The sequence below is a fragment of the Chiloscyllium punctatum genome, chromosome 20 (assembly GCF_047496795.1).
Source record: "Chiloscyllium punctatum isolate Juve2018m chromosome 20, sChiPun1.3, whole genome shotgun sequence".
Classification (NCBI taxonomy): Eukaryota; Metazoa; Chordata; class Chondrichthyes; order Orectolobiformes; family Hemiscylliidae; genus Chiloscyllium; species Chiloscyllium punctatum.
The window spans coordinates 29,374,008-29,397,753 of NC_092758.1; the positions used below are offsets into that span (position 1 = coordinate 29,374,008).

Sequence of the window (23,746 nt, forward strand, 5' to 3'; positions counted from 1 at the left end):
TATCTTTTACCCCAAATGCATTCTAAATGTTAATCATTGTCTGTCACTCCATGACTGAATATCATTATGCTTGGAAATAGGAACAAGTTAAAATATATATTTCAAATGTTGGGTACATAACTGTGCCTGCAGGCATGCTTTTATATAGATTCTCTAAAAGGCCAGTTTTGGAGACATAGAACAGAATCTCTTGAAGTGGAAATACGTCTACGGCTAAATTAACTATCTAAACAAACTGACTAACTAAGAATCAGCCACATTCATTTGGAGAGTGTTAGCTGAAGAATACTGCTGCATCTCACCCAGACTTGCTGCAAATAATGTCCATGATGATTGATATCACTTATGAATTTATTTCACTGAAATCTTTACAAAAATTGCTTTAAACTGCAATTTCAGGTTTGCCATGTGTTTCTCCTATTTTCCGCACTTTCGTATTTACATTGAACTTTGTTGACATTATGCACAGATTGTGAGTTTACATGAAATGTGAAAAACAAGTTGATATTAGGGCCATAATTAAATATACAGAGTAAAAAACAAATGACTTACAAAATCTCACTTAGGGTCATATTGATTATGTCAATCCAAGATCATTCCTGCACTGTCCAGTATTGCTCTTTCCCGAATCATTATCGACTGAAGTATTTAAAATCAACCAGTTTGAAAGTGTGATAGCCCCTATGGTCATTATACCTTGAGGTAGAACTTCAAAATGGGATCTCTGGACCTGAGATATGGACATTATTTTGTCACTATTTTGTCACAAGGAATGCAATGCATTGGTCAGGAGTCAGATATTGCCTACCCATGTGGCAGGTGAGAATTCTACCACTGGACCACCCTATACAACAGTTAGAAGTGTTTCAGTTTTCTTGGTTAATGTTGCAATTATCTAATAGAGAAGAATGATTTGTGGCAAAAATTAGCTAAAGCATTTGTTTTCAATTTGTTCACATTGAGATCACATAAATTCTGACTTCACAGAGACTTTACAGAACGAGAATATTTCACACTATGAACAACAGCCTGTGTAACATTATAACCAATTACATAATAGCTAAACAAACTGTAAATTGTATTATTGGTAAGAAAGAAAACTTGATTTCATACCATTATTAAAAATATTGACATTATTTATCTGCCTGAATCAAACATGCTTTTTTTTTGCTCAGAGAAATGAAAAGCTCTATATTAAGATATGTATTCAAATTCAATTGAAAAAACTGTGTTGGATTTTTTAAATTAGAAATGTCATCCATGGGTTTTGGGTTTTGTTGGTTTGGCCAGCATTTATTGCCTATCCCTAATTGCCTTTAAGAAGTTAGGGGTGATCTGGCTTCTTGAACTGCTACAGTCCATTCAGTGTAGGGAGACCCACAATGTTGTTATGGAGGCATCAAGATTTTAACCCAGTGGCACTGGGGAATGGCCAAATGAGGATAGTGAGTGGCTTGGAGGGGAACTTTTAGGTGGTGGTATTTCGATATATCTGCTTACCATGTCTTTCAAATGAGAGTAGTCGTGGGTTTGGAGAGTTCTGTCTAAGGAATCTTGGTGAATTGTTGTGGTGCATCTTGTTGACAGTGCACCTCACTGCTATTGTATATCAGTGGTACAGCGAGTGAATGGTTGTGGTTGTGGTTGCGATCCCAGTCAAATGGGTGCTCTATCCTGTATTGTAGAATTCCAAAAGTGTGGAATTAATATTGGTTGGCCCACTGAGTCCACACTGACCCTCTGAACAGCATCCCACCCACACCCAACACCCACCTACCCTATCCCTGTAACTCTGCATTTCCCACGGCTAATACACCTAGCCTGCACATTGTGGGCAATTTATCATGACCAATTCAACTAACCTTTGGACTGTGGGAAGTAACCGGAGCACCCAGAGGAAACCCACATAAATATGGGAGAATGTACAAATTCCACACAGACACTTGCCCATGCACAGAATCAAACCCAGGTCCATGGTGCTGTGAGGCAGCAGTGTTAACCACTGAGCTATCATACCACCAAGGCTAACATATTTCACTTGAAATGCTTAATCTGAAGTGAGTATTTTTATTATTGCTGCACGAGGAGCAAGTTCAGTTTAATTTAGCTGAATATTTATATGCAAATATAAATTCTGCTAGTGTGCTAGAAAGGATTGTTGCTGACAAAGATTGATTGAACAAATCAGGAAATTGATCCATTGCAGTGCATTGTCTTGAGTACCCTATTAATAATAAAAAAAGGATACATTGATAAACCCAGCAAAAACAGATTAGCCAGTTTAATGTCAATACTAGGACATCTTTAAGAGGCAATAATTTGGGTGAAAAGATTCAGTAAATTGGGCATTTGTGCATTTGTTATGTAAAATGGATTTATTGAAGGCCAATAGTGCTCTGCTAACCTGATTGAAAATCTTCTAATGAAGAGGACCAACTCAATAAAGTCAGTGAAGATTGTGGATTCCTTTGGAGTCAATGTGTAAAACAAGAGTTGTAAGAAGCTAACATAGACTTTGCCGTCATAAATTATTGCATCAGTAAGTTGGCCTGTTTAGTGTTAAGAGTGTTGATGTGCATCTGATGGTATTTAAACTTAGTCTGCATGGCAACAGGCAAGCAACTATCTTTGGTGTTTATGCCCATAATGTGACTAACCTTGGTGAATTCGAGGATTAATTCTAAAATGATCTCCAGTCCTTGATTGCTACTGTTAAAGGTCAAATAAATGAGTTCAATGCAAGAATTGGTGCAGATCAACAATCAACATGGGAATGAATCATCAGTAACAATAGAATTGGCAGTAGGAATAGAAAGGGCTTCTCTTGCTGAGATGTGTGCTGAGCATGATTTCTTGATCACTATCTCCTTTATTACAATGTGTTTTGGAAATCTGTATACACCACATCAACAGACTTCTCCTCAACAACCCTCTCTGTTACTTCTTCAAAAGTCTCCAGTAAGTTAGTTAGACAATATTTTCCTTTAGCAAGTCAATATTTACTCTTCCAAATCGATCCATCTTTTCCCATGTAAATATTAATTCAAAGCTGAATTGTTGCTCTCGAGATTTCCCCAACACCAAAGTTAAACTGACTCGGTCAATCTTTACAACCATCTTAGAAAAGGGTTTGTAATTTCCGATCCTCCAGATGTACCCTGGAATCCATTGAAGATTGAAAGAGAATTACCAATGCCTCTACAATCATCACTTTCATTTTCTTCAATATGTTTGGATGTATCTCAAACAGTCCAGGTATCTTATCAACTTTAAATACAAATAGCTCAGCCATTACCTCCCCCTTAACAATTTTAATTCATTCTATCATCTGAATTTTCTCTACTTTTGCCAGGGCTTGGGTAGCATCTACCTCGTAGGTAAAGGCAAACACAAAATATATTTTTAAAATCTCAACCATGCCTCTTGTCTCTAGGTTAATCCACCTTTTGGTACCTAACCTAACACATTCCTCCTTTTATCACACTTTTCCTATTGATGTGCCTATAGATTCCCTTTCTTTGGTTGCTAGTCATCTTCGTAAATCTTCTTTGCTCTTCCTGTTTACTTTTTCACCTCCCTTCTGAACCTTCTCCAATGAATTCTGCAACAGGCAAATGTAGCTATGACAGGTAGATTGGTGAGGGTGAAGTAAATTTTTCCAATGAATTGATTCCCTCACCACATGCTACAGACCAATGCAAGTGTCTCGAGTAAAGTTTCTAAAAATCTTTCAGCAATGTTTAACTTCTTCCTGCTTTAATCCTAACAGCTGTGCCCTCAGGTCCACCTAAGTATTAGGGTGCAATCTGCAATCCACAAATTGAAAATTACCTGTTCACCTTTCCTAGTCTGGTAACCAGCTATTCAGGCATAGTGTGGATTAGAGTGTGCTGGAAAAGCACAACAGGACATGCAGCATCCAAGGAGCAGGAAAATCGATGTTTTGGGCAAAAGCCTATCATCAGAAATAAGAACTTTTGCCCGAAACGTCGATTTTCCTGCTCCTTGGATGTTGCCTGACCTGCTGTGCTTTTCCAGCACCACTCTAATCCAGACTCGGGTTTCCAGAATCTGCAGTCCTTGTTTTTACCTAGCTATTCAGGCATAGGTGAAAAGTGAGTACCTAACTCCCCATATTCTCCTTTCTGCATTCCCAAAGCATTGGGACATTATCTCTGCGAACACAGTTTGAAAGAACAGCCACTCCCATTCTGGCTCCCATGGGTAATTAAAATCCTGGACTCTGACAACAGCCTGCTTTTCAAATAATGCCTATCAAATTAGCCTCTGAATCCATAAAATACTATACTTAAACTGAAATTCTAGTTATACAAATACTCTGTATATTGAAGTTTAGTGTACTGCACTGTTCAGGAGAACAAATTAAGATCTGCCTTTTTTTTTCCTTAAGAAAGATTAAATGTACCTTAGAGTAAAATTTTGAGCCACTCTTCATCTTAAACATAATTACATGAGGACTAATTTCAACATAAATCTTCAGCTAAATTAAACTGAACTTGCTCCTAGTGCAGCAATAATAAAAATACTCACTTCAGATTAAGCATTTCAAGTGAAATATGTTAGCCTTGTGTTAGTAGAGCAACCTCTTGTGCAGGAGTAAACTATTACAATACAACTATTTGAGCTCTGATTGATGAAATGATTAATGCGGACAGATGTGTTTTCCTTCAAACATTTACACTTCTCTTGAAAAGGTCAAGTTAATTTATGCAGAGTCGAGAGCTCCATTTGTCATTAGTGAATGTCACATTCATTATAAGTGCTTCATGCATTTACCCTCCTTACAGTTAATCTTCTAACACCTTGGTGCTGAGTAAATGACAATTCATATTGACTTCAGCACATAATGTCCAGTAAATTCTATTTCACTGTGTGCGGGGCAAATGTGCTCATAACAAAAATGTTTACAGTCCCAAAAGTGTACATGAATAACTGCAGAGAAACTGTTGTGGTGGCAACAAGGCTGTTTCCCAGTCCGTGTCAATTTAAAATGTTTCATAAAAGAGCCAGCATTGGTATGAGGAAACAGCCTTTTAAACAGCAAATTGCATTGATCTGGAATGCACTGCCTGAAAAAGAAACAGGTGGCACGGTGGCATAGTGGTTAGCACTGCTACCTCACAGCACCAGAGACCTGGGTTCAATCCCTGCCTCAGGTGAACTGACTGTGTGGAGTTTGCACATTCTCCCTGTGTCTGCGTGGGTTTGCTCTGGTTTCCTTGTGGCAGGTGAATTGGCCATGCTAAATTGCCCATAGTGTTAGGTGTAGGGGTATGGGTGGTTGTGGGTCGGTGTGGACTTGTTGGGCTGAAGGGCCTGTTTCAATACTGTAAGTAATCTAATCAAGTGGAAGAAAATTCAAGCATTTGGAGGAAAATTACACACGTGTGTATAAAATTATATATCTGCGAAGGAAAAGTAGTGGTAGGTGAGGACCAGTGGGGTTCTGTTCTGGTGGCACTTGGAGGGGCAGGGCTCAAGGGTGGAGGAGCGGGAAGTGGAGGAGATGTGGTGGAGAGCATCGTCGATCATGTCTGGGGGGGATGTTGCGGTCTTTGAAGAAGGAGGCCATCTGGGTTGTTCAGTATTGGAACTGGTCCTCCTGGGAGCAGATGCGGCAGAGATGAAGGAATATGGGATGGCATTTTTACAGGGGGCAGGGTGGGAGGAGGTGTAGTCTAGGTAGCACAGGGGGTAGGGTGGGAGGAGGTGTAGTCTAGGTAGAATACAGGGGGCAGGGTGGGCAGCTACCTAGACTACACCTCTTCCCACCCTGCCCCCTGTAAAAACGCCATCCCATATTCCCAATTCCTTCGTCTCCACCACATCTGCTCCCAGGTGGACCAGTTCCAATACCGAACAACCCAGATGGCCTCCTTCTTCAAAGACCGCAATTTCCCCCCAGACATGGTCAATGATGCTCTCCACCGCATCTCCTCCACTTCCCACTCCTCCGCCCTTGAGCCCCACCGCTCCAACCGCCACCAGGACAGAACCTCACTGGTCCTCACCTACCACCCCACCAACCTCCATATACATCGTATCATCTGTCGTCATTTCCGCCACCTCCAAATGGACCCCACCACCAAGGATATATTTCCCTCCCCTCCCCTATCAGCATTCTGAAAAGACCACTCCTTCCATGACTCCCTTGTCATGTCCACACCCCCCACCAACCCAACCTCCATTCCCGACACCTTCCCCTGCAACCTCAAGAAATGCAAAACTTGCGCCCACACCTCCCCCCCTTACTTCCCTCCAAGGGATCCTTCCATATCCGCCACAAATTCACCTGCACCTCCACACACATTATTTACTGCATCCGCTGTACTCGATGTGGCCTCCACTATATTGGGGAGACAGGCTGCCTTACTTGCGGAACGTTTCAGAGATCACCTCTGGGACACCCGGACCAACCAACCCAACCACCCCGTGGCTCAACACTTCAACTCCCCCTCCCAATCCACCAAGGACATGCAGGTCCTTAGACTCCTCCATCGCCAGACCATAGGAACATGACGGCTGGAGGAAGAGCGCTTCATCTTCCGCCTAGGAACCCTCTAATCACAAGGGATGAATTCAGATTTCTCCAGTTTCCTCATTTCCCCTCCCCCCACCTTGTCTCAGTCCCAACCCTCGAACTCAGCACCACCTTCCTAACCTGCAATCTTCTTCCTGACCTCTCTGCTCCTGCCCCCACCCCCACCCCCACTCCGGCCTATCACCCTCACCTTAACCTCCTTCCACCTAGCGCATTTCCAACGCCCCTCCTCCCTAACTTTTATCTTAGCCTGCTTGGCACACTTTCCTTATTCCTGAAGAAGGGCTCTTGCCCGAAACATCGATTCTCCTGCTCCTTGGATGCTGCCTGACCTGCTGCGCTTTTGGCCCTATTCCTACCCTAGTTATCCTTTTATTCCTCACATACCTATAGAAAACTTTAGGATTCTCCTTCATTCTACCTGCTGAACATTGCTCATGTCCTCTCCTTGCTCTTCTTAACTCTCTCTTTAAATCCTTCTTAGCTAATCTGTAACTCTCCATCGCCTCATCTGAATCATCTTGTCTCAACATCACATAAGCATCCTTCTTCCACTTAACAAGAGATACAATTTCTTCAGTAAACCATGGTTCCCTTACCTTGTCAATTCCTCCCTGTCTGACAGGGACATAGCTGTCAAGGATTAGAGGTAGGTTATTCAGAGCATTGGACAGAGATCAGTCAGGAATCTGGGCACACATCAGTCAGGAATGTCCTTTAAACACTATCAGATCCCTGGGCCATATTCAGTTTTGGGATTCTGTCCACTAAAAGTCAAGGTGACTATCAGGGCCCACTGCTATGATGGGCATGTTGGGAACTCAGTTGTTTCATTTATTTTCATGGAACGTGTCTGGGTCAGGATTTATTGCCCATCTCCAGTTGGCTTTGAGATTGTATTTCTGCAGTCCATTTCACATGGTTAGACCCATAACTCTGTTATGGAGTTAATTCCAGGATTTTAACCTCAATACACTGAAGGAATGGCGAGATATTTCAAATCAGCAGTGACAATGGTGAGTGGCTGTGAGGGAACTTGGTGTGGAACTTGCATGATGTATATGTTATATGCCACTTATCAGCCCAAGCCTTAATATTGTCTCATTTTATAGTATATGGACATGGCTACTTCAGTATTTGAGGAGTTGCAATCATACAAACATTCCCACTTCTGACCTTATGATGGAAAGAAGGACTGGAGGCAGCATGCTAGGATGTAGAAGGAACAGTAATTATGGAGGAGGCGACTTATTACAGAAGAGTGGGAAACTGTAGAGCATTGGAGAGTATGTGTTACTGTAGACAAGAAGGTCATCAATAATCACTACTGCCCTGGCTTTCATCATGATGACTGACAAAGCTAAGTTGTAGGCCTGAGGATCAGAGTAGGTTGGGGTGGTAGGGGTGAGATAAAGATAAATAAAGATAGAAATAGATAAGAGTTGGCAGGAACATGAGGAAGTTTGAAATTACAGAGTCAGTGATGAATGCAAGGAAGAATTTGGTTTAGCTTTTAGTTTGGGTCATCACCTAGTTTGATAGACTCACTCTAAAAAGTATGATCTGTGTTGCCTTTCATCCTCATCTGAATTGCCAATGTGTAATGGACATGAAAAATAGATGCCATCACTGAAATATGTGTTTTTCTCTGTCTGAGCATGAGGGCTCATGAGACTCTTTAAGCAACAATTATATTGGTGAGGCATTTGTTAACTACAGGTTAAAGCTGTATTTGATCATAGAAGTCTCTATGTGAAGTTTATACGGCAACCAACTATGTCAGATACAAATTCTGGGCAGAAGCAGTCTTGACCAGTGTTCCTTCTAATCTTTTTCGTGCCTGTACGGAACTTGGCATACTCTCAGCAGCACATTACATCCATTAAGCATAAGTAGTATGACATTTTTTTGTAGTTTGTTTAACAACTATTAAAATTGTGCATTTATACTCTTTTACAGCTGCAGGCATTCTACCTGCATACAGTTATGTATTCTCAGTGCTGAAAATGTGTTGCTGGAAAAGCACAGCAGGTCAGGCAGCATCCAAGGAGCAGGTGAATCGACATTTCGGGCCTGAGCCCTTCTTCAGGAATGCCCGAAACGTCGATTCTCCTGCTCCTTGGATGCTGCCTGACCTGCTACGCTTTTCCAGCAACACATTTTCAGCTTTGATCTCCAGCATCTGCAGTCCTCATTTTCTCCTATGTATTCTCAGTGTTAACTATTAAAAACATATTTATATTATTTTACATTTACAAGTGTTCAGCCTGCTAAAATAAATAACGTTGTTTTCTGGGCTCAGAACTCTTCATATAAGTTAGTGTGGTGCCATGTACACCACATGTACTACTTGACCGAAAGAGAACCCTAATAATGTATTCACTTGTTTGTTGGCAGCTTTTTGTGCCTATCTTTATTTGCTGCCCAATGGTTGTACATCGCATTCATATTAATATTTTTCCCAAATGAAATGTGTGACTTAATACACATTCAACTTGTCCAAGTGATCTATTTCTAAACCATTTCTGGATTTAAACTTAATCAAGTTCATGAGGCTAAATTTACCTTCACAGTCAGCACTTCATGCCTGAAATGTTGCACAAATGATCAGAGAAACAGACGTTTCTTGAAATTGGTTGTCTTTTAGAGCACAGTCCACCAAATCACTGAATGTCTGAATGGAACTCATCTTGACATTTTTGACAACCATCAATTTGAAATTGGAGTATTCCTCACAGATCTTTTAGGCCATACTCTCTTCATAATTTGGTACAAAAGTGGAATATTTTGATATTAGTACCAAATTTATAAATGGTTGTACTGGTGATTACAGCTTGAACAAATGTATGCACTCCAATAATTCCTCTTCTGAAAATCTGCTTCCCATGCAGTCACAAAACAGGTGAATAAATGAAGGTTACAGCAGTGCACAAATCACTGTCTGGAACAGCCAGGTCCTTCTTTACTTCATCACTCCAACAAGTACGTTCACTGCATCTTCAGTTTATTGATCTTGGCTTTGGTAATTGCATAGCTTCAATTGTTGTCAAACAACTTCTCCACAAGAATTTGTACAGTGATTCCAGTTCACTGACAGCATTGTTCAAACCTGTCAAAGCAACATGATGTTGTTGCTTGTGTGCATTTTCAGGCAATATTTGGGTTTATTGGAACACTGCACTTATTCACTTGCTCTGTGCAGTACTGTGTCCATTGCTCTTGATGTCCTCTCCTCTACATTGGGGAGACAGGGCATCAACCTGCGGAATATTTCAGAGAACATCTCTGGGACACATGCACTAAGCAACTTCACCACCCTGTGGCCAAACACTTTAACTCCCCCTCCCACTCTGCCAAAGACATGCAAGTCCTGGGCATCCTCCACCGCCAAACTCTAGCCACCCAACGCCTAGAGGAAAAACACCACATCGTCCGCCTTGGGACCCTCCAACCATATGGGATCTATATGGGTGAGTTTCACCATATGGGTGGGTTTCACCAGTTTCTTCTTTTCCCCTCCCCTCACCTTATCCCAGATTCAACCTTCCAATTCGGCACTACCCTCTTGAACTGTCCTACCTGTCCATCCTCCTTCCCATTATCTGCTCCACCCTCCTCTCTGACCTATCACCTTCACCCCCAGCTTCATCTGCCTATCACATTCTCAGTTACCTTTCCCCCCAGACCTACCCTGCTTCCCATTTATCTCTCAGCCTCCTTTGTCCACCCCCTCATTCCTGATGAAAAGCTTATGCTCAAAATGTCGACTCTCTTATTCCTTGGCCTCTGCCTGCCTGGTTGTGCTTGTACAGCATCATACTCTTTGACTGTGATATCCACCATTTGCAGTCCTCACTTTCTCCCTGTGCAGTACTCAGTCAAGCCATTAGTTTCTCATGAATGCACTCACTGCAAAATGTCTCAACAGTCACCTCATTTCATTCAAAGATAGAAATGGCACTGCATCACAATGTGTGACCTTGCCAAATTTCTCAAGTTGTCCTTTATTCACAGTTGACCAGCTGAACATAGTATTCACTGTTCTTAGAAGCATTTCAATATCTTTCTTAACTGACACCTGCATCCAAACAACACCTCGTCCTCGATCTTCTCTGTAAAGCAAAGCTGTTCTGGTAAATGTTTGTTTTTGTATCACAAGATTCCAGCTAGTCCGTTTTCCTTTCCCAGCATAACACATACTCGGTATGGTGTAAACATCACCATCTTCTGTAAATCGAACTTACTATTTACATAAATTGTTTGATTGATGTCGCAGTGGAGATACTATCACAAGTAGTTAATTTCAAAATTTCTGCAAAAAGAATCTTATAAGGAGGTTTAGATTCTTGTCAACTTTTGATGTAAAAATTCACCATTTTTTGTACTGAAATGTCTGTACTCCCATTCCACTATCAATGAATGAAATCACATTTTGTGCAATTCATCCAGGAATTGCTCCTGTGTGACAAAGCCAATATACTTCAAAAATTTCATTGTATAATTCTAGCTGCAGCAGCTCTCATTGATTGCATGTATATGTTGCCACATGATCATGAATCTCTTGCATGGAAAGCATGCATCTTTACTGCAAGAGTGACATTATCAGTGAGAACTTTCACTCCGTTGAGACTGTTCTTTTTGTGAATTGTATATTGCAACCTGAGCTCATGACTGCCTGATGTTTTGGTAAGCATTTGTAAAATTCCATGTTCATTTTAAGTTTTGTAAACTAATATAGCACCCCTTGCACTTTTTGGTTCGAATGTCACTTTACAACATCCAGTCCTGCCATTTTTCCTCAGTGCTGACCTCTTTAACTAACTGTCTCTGTACAAACAACAGTAACTGCCTACTTGCTGCTACTCAACAAGATCTTTACATGACTACCTTCATCTTGTTACCTTGGATTGAAAGTCACGAAAGAGGCCATTCAGCCCATTGATTCTGGGCTAATCATCCAAAGAGTATCTCACTCAGACCCAATGCCCCCACCTTATCCACCATAACTCTGTATTTCATGTGGCTAATTCACCTAGATAGCACATCCCTGGACATTATAGGGCAATTTAGCATGGAAAATCCACATGACCTGCAGATCTTCGGACTGTGGGAGGAAACCAGGCCACCCAGTGGAAACCCACATAGACATGGGACAAACATGCAAAGTCCACTAGATAGACACCCAAGGCTGGAACTGAATCTGGTGCAGTGAGGCAGCAATGCTGACCACTGTGCCATTGTGCCACCCTTATTCCTTCTACAAAGCTATGAATTTCTTGTCTTATAGCTCAATATTAGATACCAAACTAAACAAGCTATGACCTCAATGAAAAATCTTCCCATTTATTTTCCATCAGCTGAGAACTACCTTCAGCCATTTTAAGCTGCTTTCAGTCATGGGCATCCCTGCTGGACATGATGTGACCTAGCTTTTTCCCTTTCCCCAAAGCTCCAGCTACTTCAATAATCGCAGGTTTCTGCAATTTGCCTGGAGTTGGATGCAGCTACATGGCTAAAGATTGAGTTATAGGGTTGTAGAGTTATAGGGATATACAGCATAGAAACAGACCCTTTGATTCAACTTGTCCATGCTGACCAGATATCCTAAATAAATTTAATCCCATTTGCCAGCATTTGGCCCATATCCCTCTAATCCTTCCTATTCAGATACCCATCTAGATGCCTTTAGAATGTTGTAATCATACCACCCTCCACCGTTTCCTCTGGCAGCTCATTCCAAACATGCACCACCCTCTGCATGAAAAAGTTGCCCTGAGATCTCTTTTATGTCATTCCCTTCTCACCTTAAACCTATGCCCTCTAGTTTTGGACTCAGCCACCCTGGGCAAAAGACCTTGCCTATTTACCCTATCCACGCCTCTCATGATTTTATAAACCTCTATGAGATCACCCCTCAGCATCCAATGTTCCAGGGAAAATAGCCCCAGCCTATTCAGCCTCAAACCCTCCAACCCAGCCAATATCCTCGTAAATCTTTTTTTAACCCTTTCAAGTTACACAACATCCTTCCTTTAGCTGGGAGACCAGAATTGCACTCAATATTCCAAAATTTGCTGAACCTGTATCCTGTACAGCTGCAACATGACCTCCCAACACCTATACTCAATGCACTGACCAACAAAGGCAAGCATATCAAACGCATTCTTCATAGAGTCATAGAGTCTTGGAGATGTACAGCATGGAAACAGACCCTTCGGTCCAACTCATCCATGCTGACCAGGTATCCCAACCCAATCTTGTCCCACTTGCCATCACCCAGCCCATATCCCTCCAAATCCTTCCTATTCATATACCCATCCAGATGTCTTTTAAATGTTGCAATTGTACTGGCCTCCACCACTTTCTCTGGCAGCTCATTCCATACACATATCACCCTCTGCATGAAAAGGTTGCCCCTTAGGTTTCTTTTATATGTTTCTCCTCTCACCCTAAACCTATGCCCTCTAGTTCTGGGCTCCCCGACCCCAGGAAAATACCTTGTATGTTTATCCTATCCATGCCCCTCATGATTTTATAAACCTCTATTAGGTCACCCCTCAGCCTCTGACCCTCCAGGGAAAACAGCCCTAGCCTATTCAATCTCTCCCTATAGCTCAAACCCTCCAACCCTGGCAACATCCTTGTAAGTCTTTTCTCAACCCTTCCAGGTTTCACAACATCCTTCCAATAGGAAGTAGACCAGAACTGCATACAATATTCCAACAGTGGCTTAACCAATGTCCTAAACAGCTGTAACATGACCTCCCAACTCCTATACTCAGAGCGCTGACCAATAAAGGAAAGCATACCAAATGCCTTCTTCATTATCCTATCTACCTGTGATTCCACTTTCAAGGAACTGAACCTGCACTCCAAGGTTGAGCAACACTCCCCATGCCTTATCATTAAGGGTATAAGTCCTGCACTGATTTGCTTTTCCAAAATACAGCACCAAAGGCTCGAGGTATGCTGCCACATGGAGGATTGATCATGGGCATGCACAGTGGGGTGGATGCACAGTGGTTCATGGGGTGTGTGCGCACTTTGTTTTCCTGGTTGCGGCCACACCCATGTGCGGCTTACTGAGCATGTATATCTCAATTATATCATTGGTCATTACATACCGAACAAGTTCATCTCGATGAGGCAGAAGTAGTCACAGACAGTACTAAGTCTCCAAGGACATGAAGCTGAACCAAACTTGATCTGTACAAATTTTTCAGCATGCTGTTTTATGAATTTATGCCTTACTCAGGAAACGGGGGGAATGACGGTATCGGGAATCCTTTCCAGATTTCAATGACTTACTTTTCTCATAATGGAAGAGTGCACACAGCCAGCAAGCTGCAGATCAATTGTGGTTAGTGCAAATTTAGAAAAGCAATAATCAGATACAGAATTTTTGCATTTAACCCTAACTCTAATCCTCATCTTATCACATCTTGTTTTGTAATGCCAGCTATAAAGCCAAAGGATGGATGATCATATGCCATAGCATATCCTTTCAGCTGTTTGCAACAAGCAAGGTATTGACCGTCACTAACTAGCCCATGCTTGGAAAATATATAACGTATTTTCCAAGATTAGATGTGATTCCATGATTGGGTAGCATTTGTACTGGTTAAGTTCCATTAGGGTCTTAAATAAAAACCAAAAAACCTGTGCAAGGATCACTGGAGCTGAAACTTTAGATCTGGCAGCATCTGCGAAGAGAAATAAAAGTTGAGCTTTTCCAGCAACTTCTGTTTTTGATTCTGTTAGGATCTTAGATGTTTCAATTAAGTTATCTCTGACTCTTCTAATCTCCAGAGGAGACAGGCCTAGTCATTCTAGCCTTTCCTCATCTGGAAGTAACCTTATTCCAAGTATATGGAGTTAATCTTATCTGAACTGCTTCAAACATATTAACATTCTCCCATAAGTAAGGGCTAGTACTCTACATAGTACTCCAGTCTCACCAATGCTCTGTACAACTGAAGCATAACCTCTCTACTCTTGCATTCAATTCCCCTCACAATAAAACATAATGTTCTATTAGATTTCCTGATTGCTTGCTGTACCTGCATGCTAACCTTTTGCAATTTATGCATTAGGACAGCTTTGATGGCTCTGCCTGATTACATTGAACCTATCTAAGTGCTCTGTTTTAAAGTCTGTAATAATGGCTTCTAACATTTTCCATATCGCAGATGTTTAAAATTAAAATCTTTAAAAAATTTTAAATCCAGTTTGCTTCATTCTTATGAAAAATAATTGCTGAAGTAGAACAACTCCTTAATGTATATTGGCATTGTCAATTATTATTGACAAATAACATTTATATTTCATTATTTTCAGAAGATGAGTATGCATTACAGGCAGCTTCATACAGGAATGCAAAATCAACATGAACATAACTTTCCTATAATGCATTACCTCATGTAGTGACTTTACCAATTAAACCATGAGGGATCTCATGAATATAATGTACATCTACATTTTATACACAGTAGCTTTCCCATGACAATATCATTGTAAGTGCTGCATAATGTGAAAAACACAGCTTATAGATTAATACTGTTCCCTGAAACCTGATATAAAAGTGATAAATGCCTTCTAGAAGTAGAGGACACATTTATGGGGATTTTCATAATTTGATATTCCCTTTGTTTTCTCAGCAAATAATTCCTACAAACTCATGGCATCTTCCAACTTATTGATATGTATGCTTTCCTCTTCGCTCCTTGCAGTTCCCCAGTAAAAATCCACCAAAAATGGAAAGTTTACTCTACATATCCAACATAAAGAAACTGTTTGTCTCGCACCCTTGGAACTTTTGTTTTCTCCTTTATTCTTATATAGGCTGTGGGAGTCCCTACTTGTCCTTGATTTGATTGATTCTCTCTTAAGGGCAGTTAAAGTCAACCAGATTGCTGATAGAATGAATTCAGATGGCAATCAGACCAGTTAAGGATGACAGATTTCCTTGTATAAAGGACATGAGTGATCAAGATGGTGTTTTGCCACATAGTCTCCATTTGATCTGCCTTTAATTCCATACTTATATTGAATTTAAATATCACCATTCAGCAAGATGGAAGTTAAACTCATAGTGCCAGTACATTAGCGTGAGGTTCTGGATTACCAGTTCACTGGCATCACCAATACACCAGCATCTCCACCTTAAATACTGGAAGAAATATAAAAGGGCCTTCCACATAGTGAGCTGGACTTTATGTGTCCTCATTGGGCATGTTTTTAACCAGAAACTTTCCACCCATCCTCAAGCTGATCCATGTAATACGGAGTAGATGTTGCGGGTTGGGAGTGAGTGGGTTGGAGTGGGGAGTGGAGAACATGGTGGTGGTGGTTGGGTGCCAAATCAACAGCCTGGCTTCCATATTTAAATAAATAACTAAGGATTAGTTGAGCATGGCAATGTCTCAGTTGATCCAAATATGATCTTGCCCATGCTTAAATAAATTAATACGGACAGGTATGTGGGATAGGCAGCCAATTTTCTTAATACTTTTTTAAATAAGGAATGAAGGAGGGATTATTATCTTCAGTGAGTGCCCTTTGTGCACCAGGGGTATAATCCCAGAAGGCAATATACCCCATTCTTTTTCTTCTGCTTGAACTTTAAATCATAAACCTCCAATCCCTTTCACCCTCCTTCCAGTATGCTTGAATCCTTCCCACTCAATAGGCCCAACTTCCTTGAGTTTGGAGATCCATTAAAACTTCCATCCTGGATTGCTTTCAGTCCAGGATCTACTCAGTACTAAGAACATATGAATGTAAGAACTAAGAACAGGAGTAGGCTATTCTGGCCCTTGAACCTGCTCTACACTTAATACAATCATGGCTGATCTCACCATGGCCTCAACTCAACTTTCCTGCCCACTCCCTATAACTCTTCCACCCATTATTAATTAAAAATCTATCTCCTTCTTCAGTTTATTCAGGGACCTATCATCCATCACACTTTGGAGTAGTGAATTCCACAGATTAATGACACTTTGGGAGGAATAATTCCTCCTCCTCTCTGTTTTAAATCTGCCCAACCCTTAGTGTAAAGTTATGACCACTTATTCTAGCTTGCCCCACAAGGGTAACATCCTTTCAACTCCTATTCTGTCAATTCCCTTGAACATCTTATGTGTGTAAATTCTATCTCCTCATTCTTCTATAATTTAATGAATACAAACCTAAACTGCTCAAGCACTCCTCATAAAACAAGTAGTTCATCACTGGAAGTAATCTAATGTACCAAGCTCTCAGTGTTGCCAGAACTGCTGTTGGTCAGTCAGCTCCAGAGAATTGGACTTCCTCCAACTGAGGGTAAAAGTCCCACTCTGCACAAAGTTAGCCTATCATTTATAACATTATGGTGAGTTAGTCATGATTCTTATCAGTTTGTTGTCTCGTCACTGCCTTCCCTTCCAGAGAGCGTGCAATCTTACTGACTCACCATTAAAGTTTGACCAGTGATGTTCTGGATTACCAGTTTTACTGAGCTATGTCTAGACAGCAATATTTAACCTTGATAAACAATCTTTAAAATTGTCAGATATAGTGCAAAGCAATTAATATTTGAAACAATATTATCACTATAATTTAATAATTACATTTATATTATGTTATCTTTGGTCTTGGAGATGGGGTAGAAGAAAAGAATGGATATTGTTCTGTTAGCTATTAATGTTAGATGTCATTTTGTTAACTCCTAACTCTCCAAATATTCATTATCTCTTTACTGTAGTGCTGCACATATTTTCTTTTGACACCCACATTTAACTCTTCACAGCATTCATCAATTCGCTCAGTTGTTTCACTGGCGACATGATCCCAGAAGATGGCTTTGCTGAACTAGAAAGTACTTGGAGAATCAGTATTTCTGGCTTGTTGCATATCTCCAACTCTTCCAGCAGAGCCTCCCATCAGCAATAACATGGGAGTGGTAGATTTACCCTATCATTTTCTTTTGATTTCACTAATTTGCATTGGTTTAAGAATTGCTTTCCCATTAAATGAAAGCACGTACCAGTGAATGTAAGGCCAAACAATGCTATTCATCAAATGTTTTGATTGCAGTTCGAAACAAAATAGTGTCTGTCCCACTGAGAGTGGGAGAGCACTGTGACACTTGCTGCGCTTTTCAGTATGTAAGATTCAGATGGAGCTATATATGTTACATATGAGTTGTTTGATTGATTTAAATTATTGAAGTTTACTCATTGAGCACTGCCTGATACGAGATTGCAGCACTGAAGGATTTGACTCCTGTCATTGATTGCCATGGTCTTCTGAGAGTTTACTTGGAGTTGGTGGACTTGAGGGAGAACTGATGGTCCCATGTGGATAGAGCACATCTTTCATCCTCCACAACCTCGTAAGCAAGGTCTTCAGTGGTGCAACACAGAATCTTGCATCTCGGTTGCCCCCATGTTGCTTTATAGCTGAGTACTTTATAGGCCAGAATTGGTTGTAAATATCATTCAGTAACTGATCTAGTCAGAATATGCCTTTCCATTTGAACAAAAAACAATATAGCACAGGAACAGACCCTTTGGCCTTCCAAACCTGTGCCGACACAGTTGGTCTTCACGTACCAAAGGTGGCTCAGTGGTTAGCATTGCTGTCTCACAGTAGCAGGGATCCAGGTTCAATTCCAGCCTTAGGTAACTGTCTGTGTTGAGTTTGCACATTTTCCCTGTGTCTGCATGGGTTTCCTCTGGGTGTTCTGGTTTCCTCCTACAGTCTAAAGACATGCAGGTTAAGTGAATTGGCCGTGCTAAAATTGCTCATAGTGTTCAGGGACATGTAGGTTAGGTGGATTAGTCAGGGGTAGTTTGGAGTAATAGGTGAATGGGTTTGGGTGGGATACTTTTCAGAGAGTCGGTGTGGACTTGTTGGGCCAAATGGCCTGTTCTGTACTGTCGTGATTCTATGACAAAATGTCTTTATTTACAAGATCTGTATCTGGCTATTCCCTTCCTGTTCATGTATTCATCCAGGCGCTACTCGACTGCTGCTATTGTGTCTTCTTCCACCACGTCCTCTGGCAGGGTGTGTTTCAGACATTCCCACCTTTTGTGTGAAATAATTACCTCGCACATCTCTTTTAAATTTCCGCTCCCCACATCTTGAACCGGTGTCCCCTAGTAATTGTCACCTCCAACCCGGGGAAAAGGCCTCATACTTTCCACTCTATCCATGTCATTCACAATCTTGTAAACTTTTATCAGGTTGCCCCTCAACTTCCTGCAATTCAGTGAAAACAAACACAGTCTATCCAACCTTTCTTCATTGCTAAAATCCCCCAGACTAGGCAACATTCTGGTAAACCTTTTCTGCGGTCTAAAGGATATTCCTTTAAAAGATGTTAATTACGTATGATCTTTAGCCCCCTCTGAGGTGGAAAGTACCCCACAGAGAAGTTTCAATTAACTCAATAGTACAATCATTTTCACAGGCAGTGAAAATTTGACATCATGAAGGTTTTGTGATATAATGGTTGACTGTATGTAGTTGTACTATAGTTGACACTGATGTTGCAAAATATTGAAACTGACCCTGCCTTGATGGTAAAAAAGAATCAATTCCCATGTGGGTTCTTTGCACAAGATCTAAAAAGGTCTATGACCCTCCTGCAACTATGTATTGCTGTCTGCAATATAACTGCATCCAAGACATGTTGAATTGTTTGCAGATAATGAATTTTTCAGACTGTTACCATTCCATAATTTCTAATATTGTAATTTGTAGACTCCTGGATTATCAGAAGAGCCAACCTTATTGAAAAAAGCTTCAGGTTATCCATTCTTGCAAAAGAGAATTAGCTTCACATAATTAGTCAGAAAACAGTATTCAACAGTTACTAGATTCTGAGAATTCAATTCAAGCTTGAAAATTGAATTTTCTTCATTTTAATATAAGCCACTCTTGGTTCCACTCTACAGACATTCATTTACATAAATTGAAACCTTTCATAGTGTTCTACAAAGTCAATTTTATTTAAAGGAGAGCAGCAGACAAATAAGCGTTTTGCAATATTTTGCTTTGTTTTGGAGTTAAAAAGTGTCCAACATTGCACTATATTTTATGAGGATAATTTATCTACATAAATATTGTGCGCTGGCTTTAGGGTCAGGATGTAATAAGTACCAGTGAGGATGTGCAAATGGATCATTTATTTCCTGGCCTATGCTGAGATAATAGGATGTAACATTATGCTTCTTAGATCTGACCTTAACATCCCTGTTTCTCAGGAAAGAAAATCTGTTCCATTTTTGGCAAAAAAAAATCGGTTGAACCTCTGTTATGAGCCCCATTCTTCCATTAGCTTTTTTATTATTCAAATGTGAATGGTTAGTCTGGTAAGGTAACATGAGGAACCTCACAATGTTGGCAGGATGCTTAAAATTACCTGAACATGGTCCTGGAACGTGTAAACTCCAGACTAAAGAAACACAATTGTGCAGTGATAACCTATGTTTTTCATATCAATCATCATTTCAAGTTTCAATCCAGGGAACTACAAAAGATGTAAAATGTTCCTTATGATTAAAAAATGTTTTGAAATTCGTTTACAAGAGAAGAAATTTGACACTTCACAAATCCCTGATGTTACAATTCTTAATACTACATGTTAAATAGGAAGGGCAAGAAATGATATTAAATTCTTGGTAAAGCCATCTTCCACCTTTGTTAAATAACAGGATTCGCTTGTATATGACTTGAAGTGCTGCCCATCTGATGGCTCAGTGGTTAACACTGCTGCCTCACAGCACCAGGAAACCAGGTTTGATTCCACCTTAGGCAACTATCTATGTGGAGGTTTCACAGTGTGTGTGTGTCTGTGTGTCTGTGTGTGTTTTTCCTCCAGGTGCTCCGGCTTCCTCCCACAGTCCAAAGATGTGCAGGTTAGGTGGACTGGCCATGGGAAATGCAGAGTTACACGGATTGGGTCAGGAGAGGGGGAATGCTGGGTCTGACTGGGTTGCTCTTCAGAGACTTGGTGTGGATGCGATGGGTTGAATGGCCTGCTTTCACACTGTAGGGATTCTATGATGTTATGATATTGAAATGTTTGGTTAGTTGGGCCTCCCTTCAATTCAATAAGACTCCAGCTATACTAAGCATTTTTTGTATTTACTGAAGAATTTCTGCAATTATAGTCAGATTAATAATATGACCTTTTGTTTTCTCATTAAAGTACTCACATATCATTTATTTCTTATATTGATTACGTAATATAGTTTCTGTCTCAATAAAAGGTGATGTTGTTCTATTCCAATATCAGACCAAACACCTGAAGATGGAAAAGTGATCCAGTGAATAATGGCACACTCTATAGAATGGATTCGATTCCGCTTCCAGCAGCAGCGACCCCACAACGTCTCTGAAACCACACCATTGTTATCACCTTCATCACGGAATTCTCCAGTCAGTACACAAAAGTCAGCTGGTTTAAGCAACCAAAGAATTATCATTCCAAATAATGGAAAGTTTCCCAGAAACTCAGAAAAGCTAATGAAAAACTACTTGAGCAACAAAATAAGAACCACAAAGTATACCTTCATCAACTTCCTTCCAAAGAACATTTTTGAACAGTTTTACAGGTAAACACCTCAGCTTAGTTCGCTCAGCATTCTTCGTGACAACACAAGTATTTACCAGGAGTGTATAATATAAACCTTGATTACAAGCACGTGGCTAATCTTTTTTTAAGTATTTAAATGTGTCACCAATAGCTTATTTTGCTGCATTGGTCAGCTTGGCACTTCCTCTGTCCTGTGTGGTACAGCTTGGCATCTGTTTTCCTTGGATCTCTCTCACTATTCACTTCTTGTCAATTCTTGATTTTGATTCTCAGTAAAAAGGCTTTAGTTTTCACTACCAGGTGTAATTGGAGAAATATTTCCTAAACTGATATATTTGTTACCTACTAGTTAAATTGAAAAAGGCTTAATATATTTGAAATGAATTTTAAATGTATTTGACTCCAGGATGTACACCTTAATTATCACATTGACCTTTGTTGGTACAAATGACTTTGCACTGGTTTCCAATTTTCAAAATATCAGCAGATCCAATTCTTTCATCAGAACGCAATCTGTACTGAATTCTGATTAACGATTATTGACCTCAGATGTTAGCTCTGCTTCTCTCTTCAGTGATGCTGCCTGATCTTCTGAGCATTTCCAATACTTTCTATTTTTATTTCAGATTTTCAGTTTCCACATGTGGTGATTGTTAAGAGGTCACGAGAAAATGAGCACTGCCGATGCTGAGATCAGAGTCAAAAACACTTTTTGACTTGTAACAAGATCAGCCAGGTGGACCTTATAGAATATGAGTTCCCTGACTGGGGTTGTTAGTCTGGCCCAATCAGAGAGCCCTGGCTGAAAGATAAAATCTAAAGTGTCACAATTTCTGTTTACTCTGGAAACCGTTCGTGTCACATACTACTAAACTGTAACTATATGGTAACATGGTGATGGGATACCGACCTCTGTGGAGTTATTTCACCACAGTCCTTTTCCCTGGTTTTGGAGCAAATTGTTTGTCATCTACTTACATTTTGGAAATTGCTTTTTGATGTCTGAACATTTGTTTCGAATTATGCTGATATGCAAATTAAATCTTAAAGTAATGGAAATTATAGAGAAAACTCTTTTTTTTTCAATTGTTTTCATCTCAACCATTAATTATTTATCCAGAGAGGACACATTTAACAAATAATCAAATGCTAATATACCACTGTATGCAGGTTAGATTATTGATTTTTTTTAAATGTGGTAACACTGGTTGTCTGATTTCTCAGATATGTTGTGTCAAAGATTCCAGAAAGGAAAAAATATGAAGTTTTTGTTTTTCTATCCCCTTCCACGTCCTAGGTTTGCTAATATTTACTTTCTGTTCCTGGCACTTCTGAACTGGGTCCCATTCATTGGAGTTTTCCAGAAAGAAATAACCATGTTACCCTTGATTATTGTGATGTCCACTACTGCTATTAAAGATGGAGTTGAAGACTACAAGAGATACAGATTTGATAAAAAGATAAATCAAGCCAAGACAAAGGTATTTGATTGGTACGTAACTTGTGATTCAATGCAAGGTAAGTCTCAGGATTACTGGAAGATGTTTGCATGACACAATTTATTAGTACTTTGCACTAGATGTTGAAGGGTGGTAAAATATGATTTAATGGTTGGCTGTTGTGTGACAAAAAAATGAAGGATATAACACTAAAGCTTATTATTGCCAATGGAAGGGAGGAGCATCTAAGACAGAGCTCTGAATTTTCCTGAAATCATATAGCAACCATGTTGCATCTAAAAAGGCAGGTAGACTCTGGACCTGGAATTCACAGGCACATATCTGGCAGATACATTTTGAACATTACAGCAGAAAATGACTTCCCCTTTTAGATAGCCCAGATGTGGCAAAGGCATTTAAACTTGGTTATGGAGTGTCTAAGAGTTGCAAAACTCTTTCCTAGCAGATTTAATAGATCTTTATTGTTATCAGCCAACATTATTAATGTTCAGCTGTTTTCTGTGGACTATTATTATAACAGTGAGAGTTGGGGTTGAGTTCCTTACCATTATAAGGTCAGAAATGGAGGTGTTTGCTGATGATTGCATAATGATCAGCACCAGTTGTAACTCCTCAAATACTGAAGCAATACATATACAAATGCAGCAAGACCTGGACATTGTCCAAGCTTAGAGTGATGCTGGAAAAGCACAGCAGGTCAGGCAGCATCCAAGGAGCAGAAACATCGATGTTTTGGGCAAAAGTCCTTGATCAGGAAGGGCTTTTGCCCGAAACGGTCGATTTTCCTGCTCCTAGGATGCTGCCTGACCTGCTGTGCTTTTCCAGCATCACTCTAATCTTGACTCTGATCTCCAGCATCCGCAGTCCTCACTTTCGCCTGGACATTATCCAGTTTGGGCAGACAAGTGGCAAATTAAATTTGCATCACATATCCCTTCATATTCAGTGGCATTACTATCACTGAATCCCCAGCTATCAACAACCTTAGGAATCCTGCAGTGATTTATTCACCTCTTGACTCCCTAAAGCCATGCACAAGGTGTGATGGAATACTTGTCTAGATTAGTGAAGCTTCAATAATACTCAAGGAACTTGACACCATCATGACAAAGCAGCCTGCTTGACATGCACCATATT

General features: G+C 40.3%; 1 protein-coding gene across 1 annotated transcript in view; it reads left to right on the plus strand.

Moving 5' to 3' along the window:
- Positions 1–23,746, plus strand: part of atp10b (ATPase phospholipid transporting 10B) — a 258,383-nt gene that overhangs the window by 130,431 nt on the left and 104,206 nt on the right. The window contains 2 exon segments of the mRNA XM_072590568.1: positions 20,850–21,168; positions 22,447–22,641. Coding sequence (XP_072446669.1) covers positions 20,888–21,168; positions 22,447–22,641 — 476 coding nt within the window. The 5' untranslated portion in view covers positions 20,850–20,887.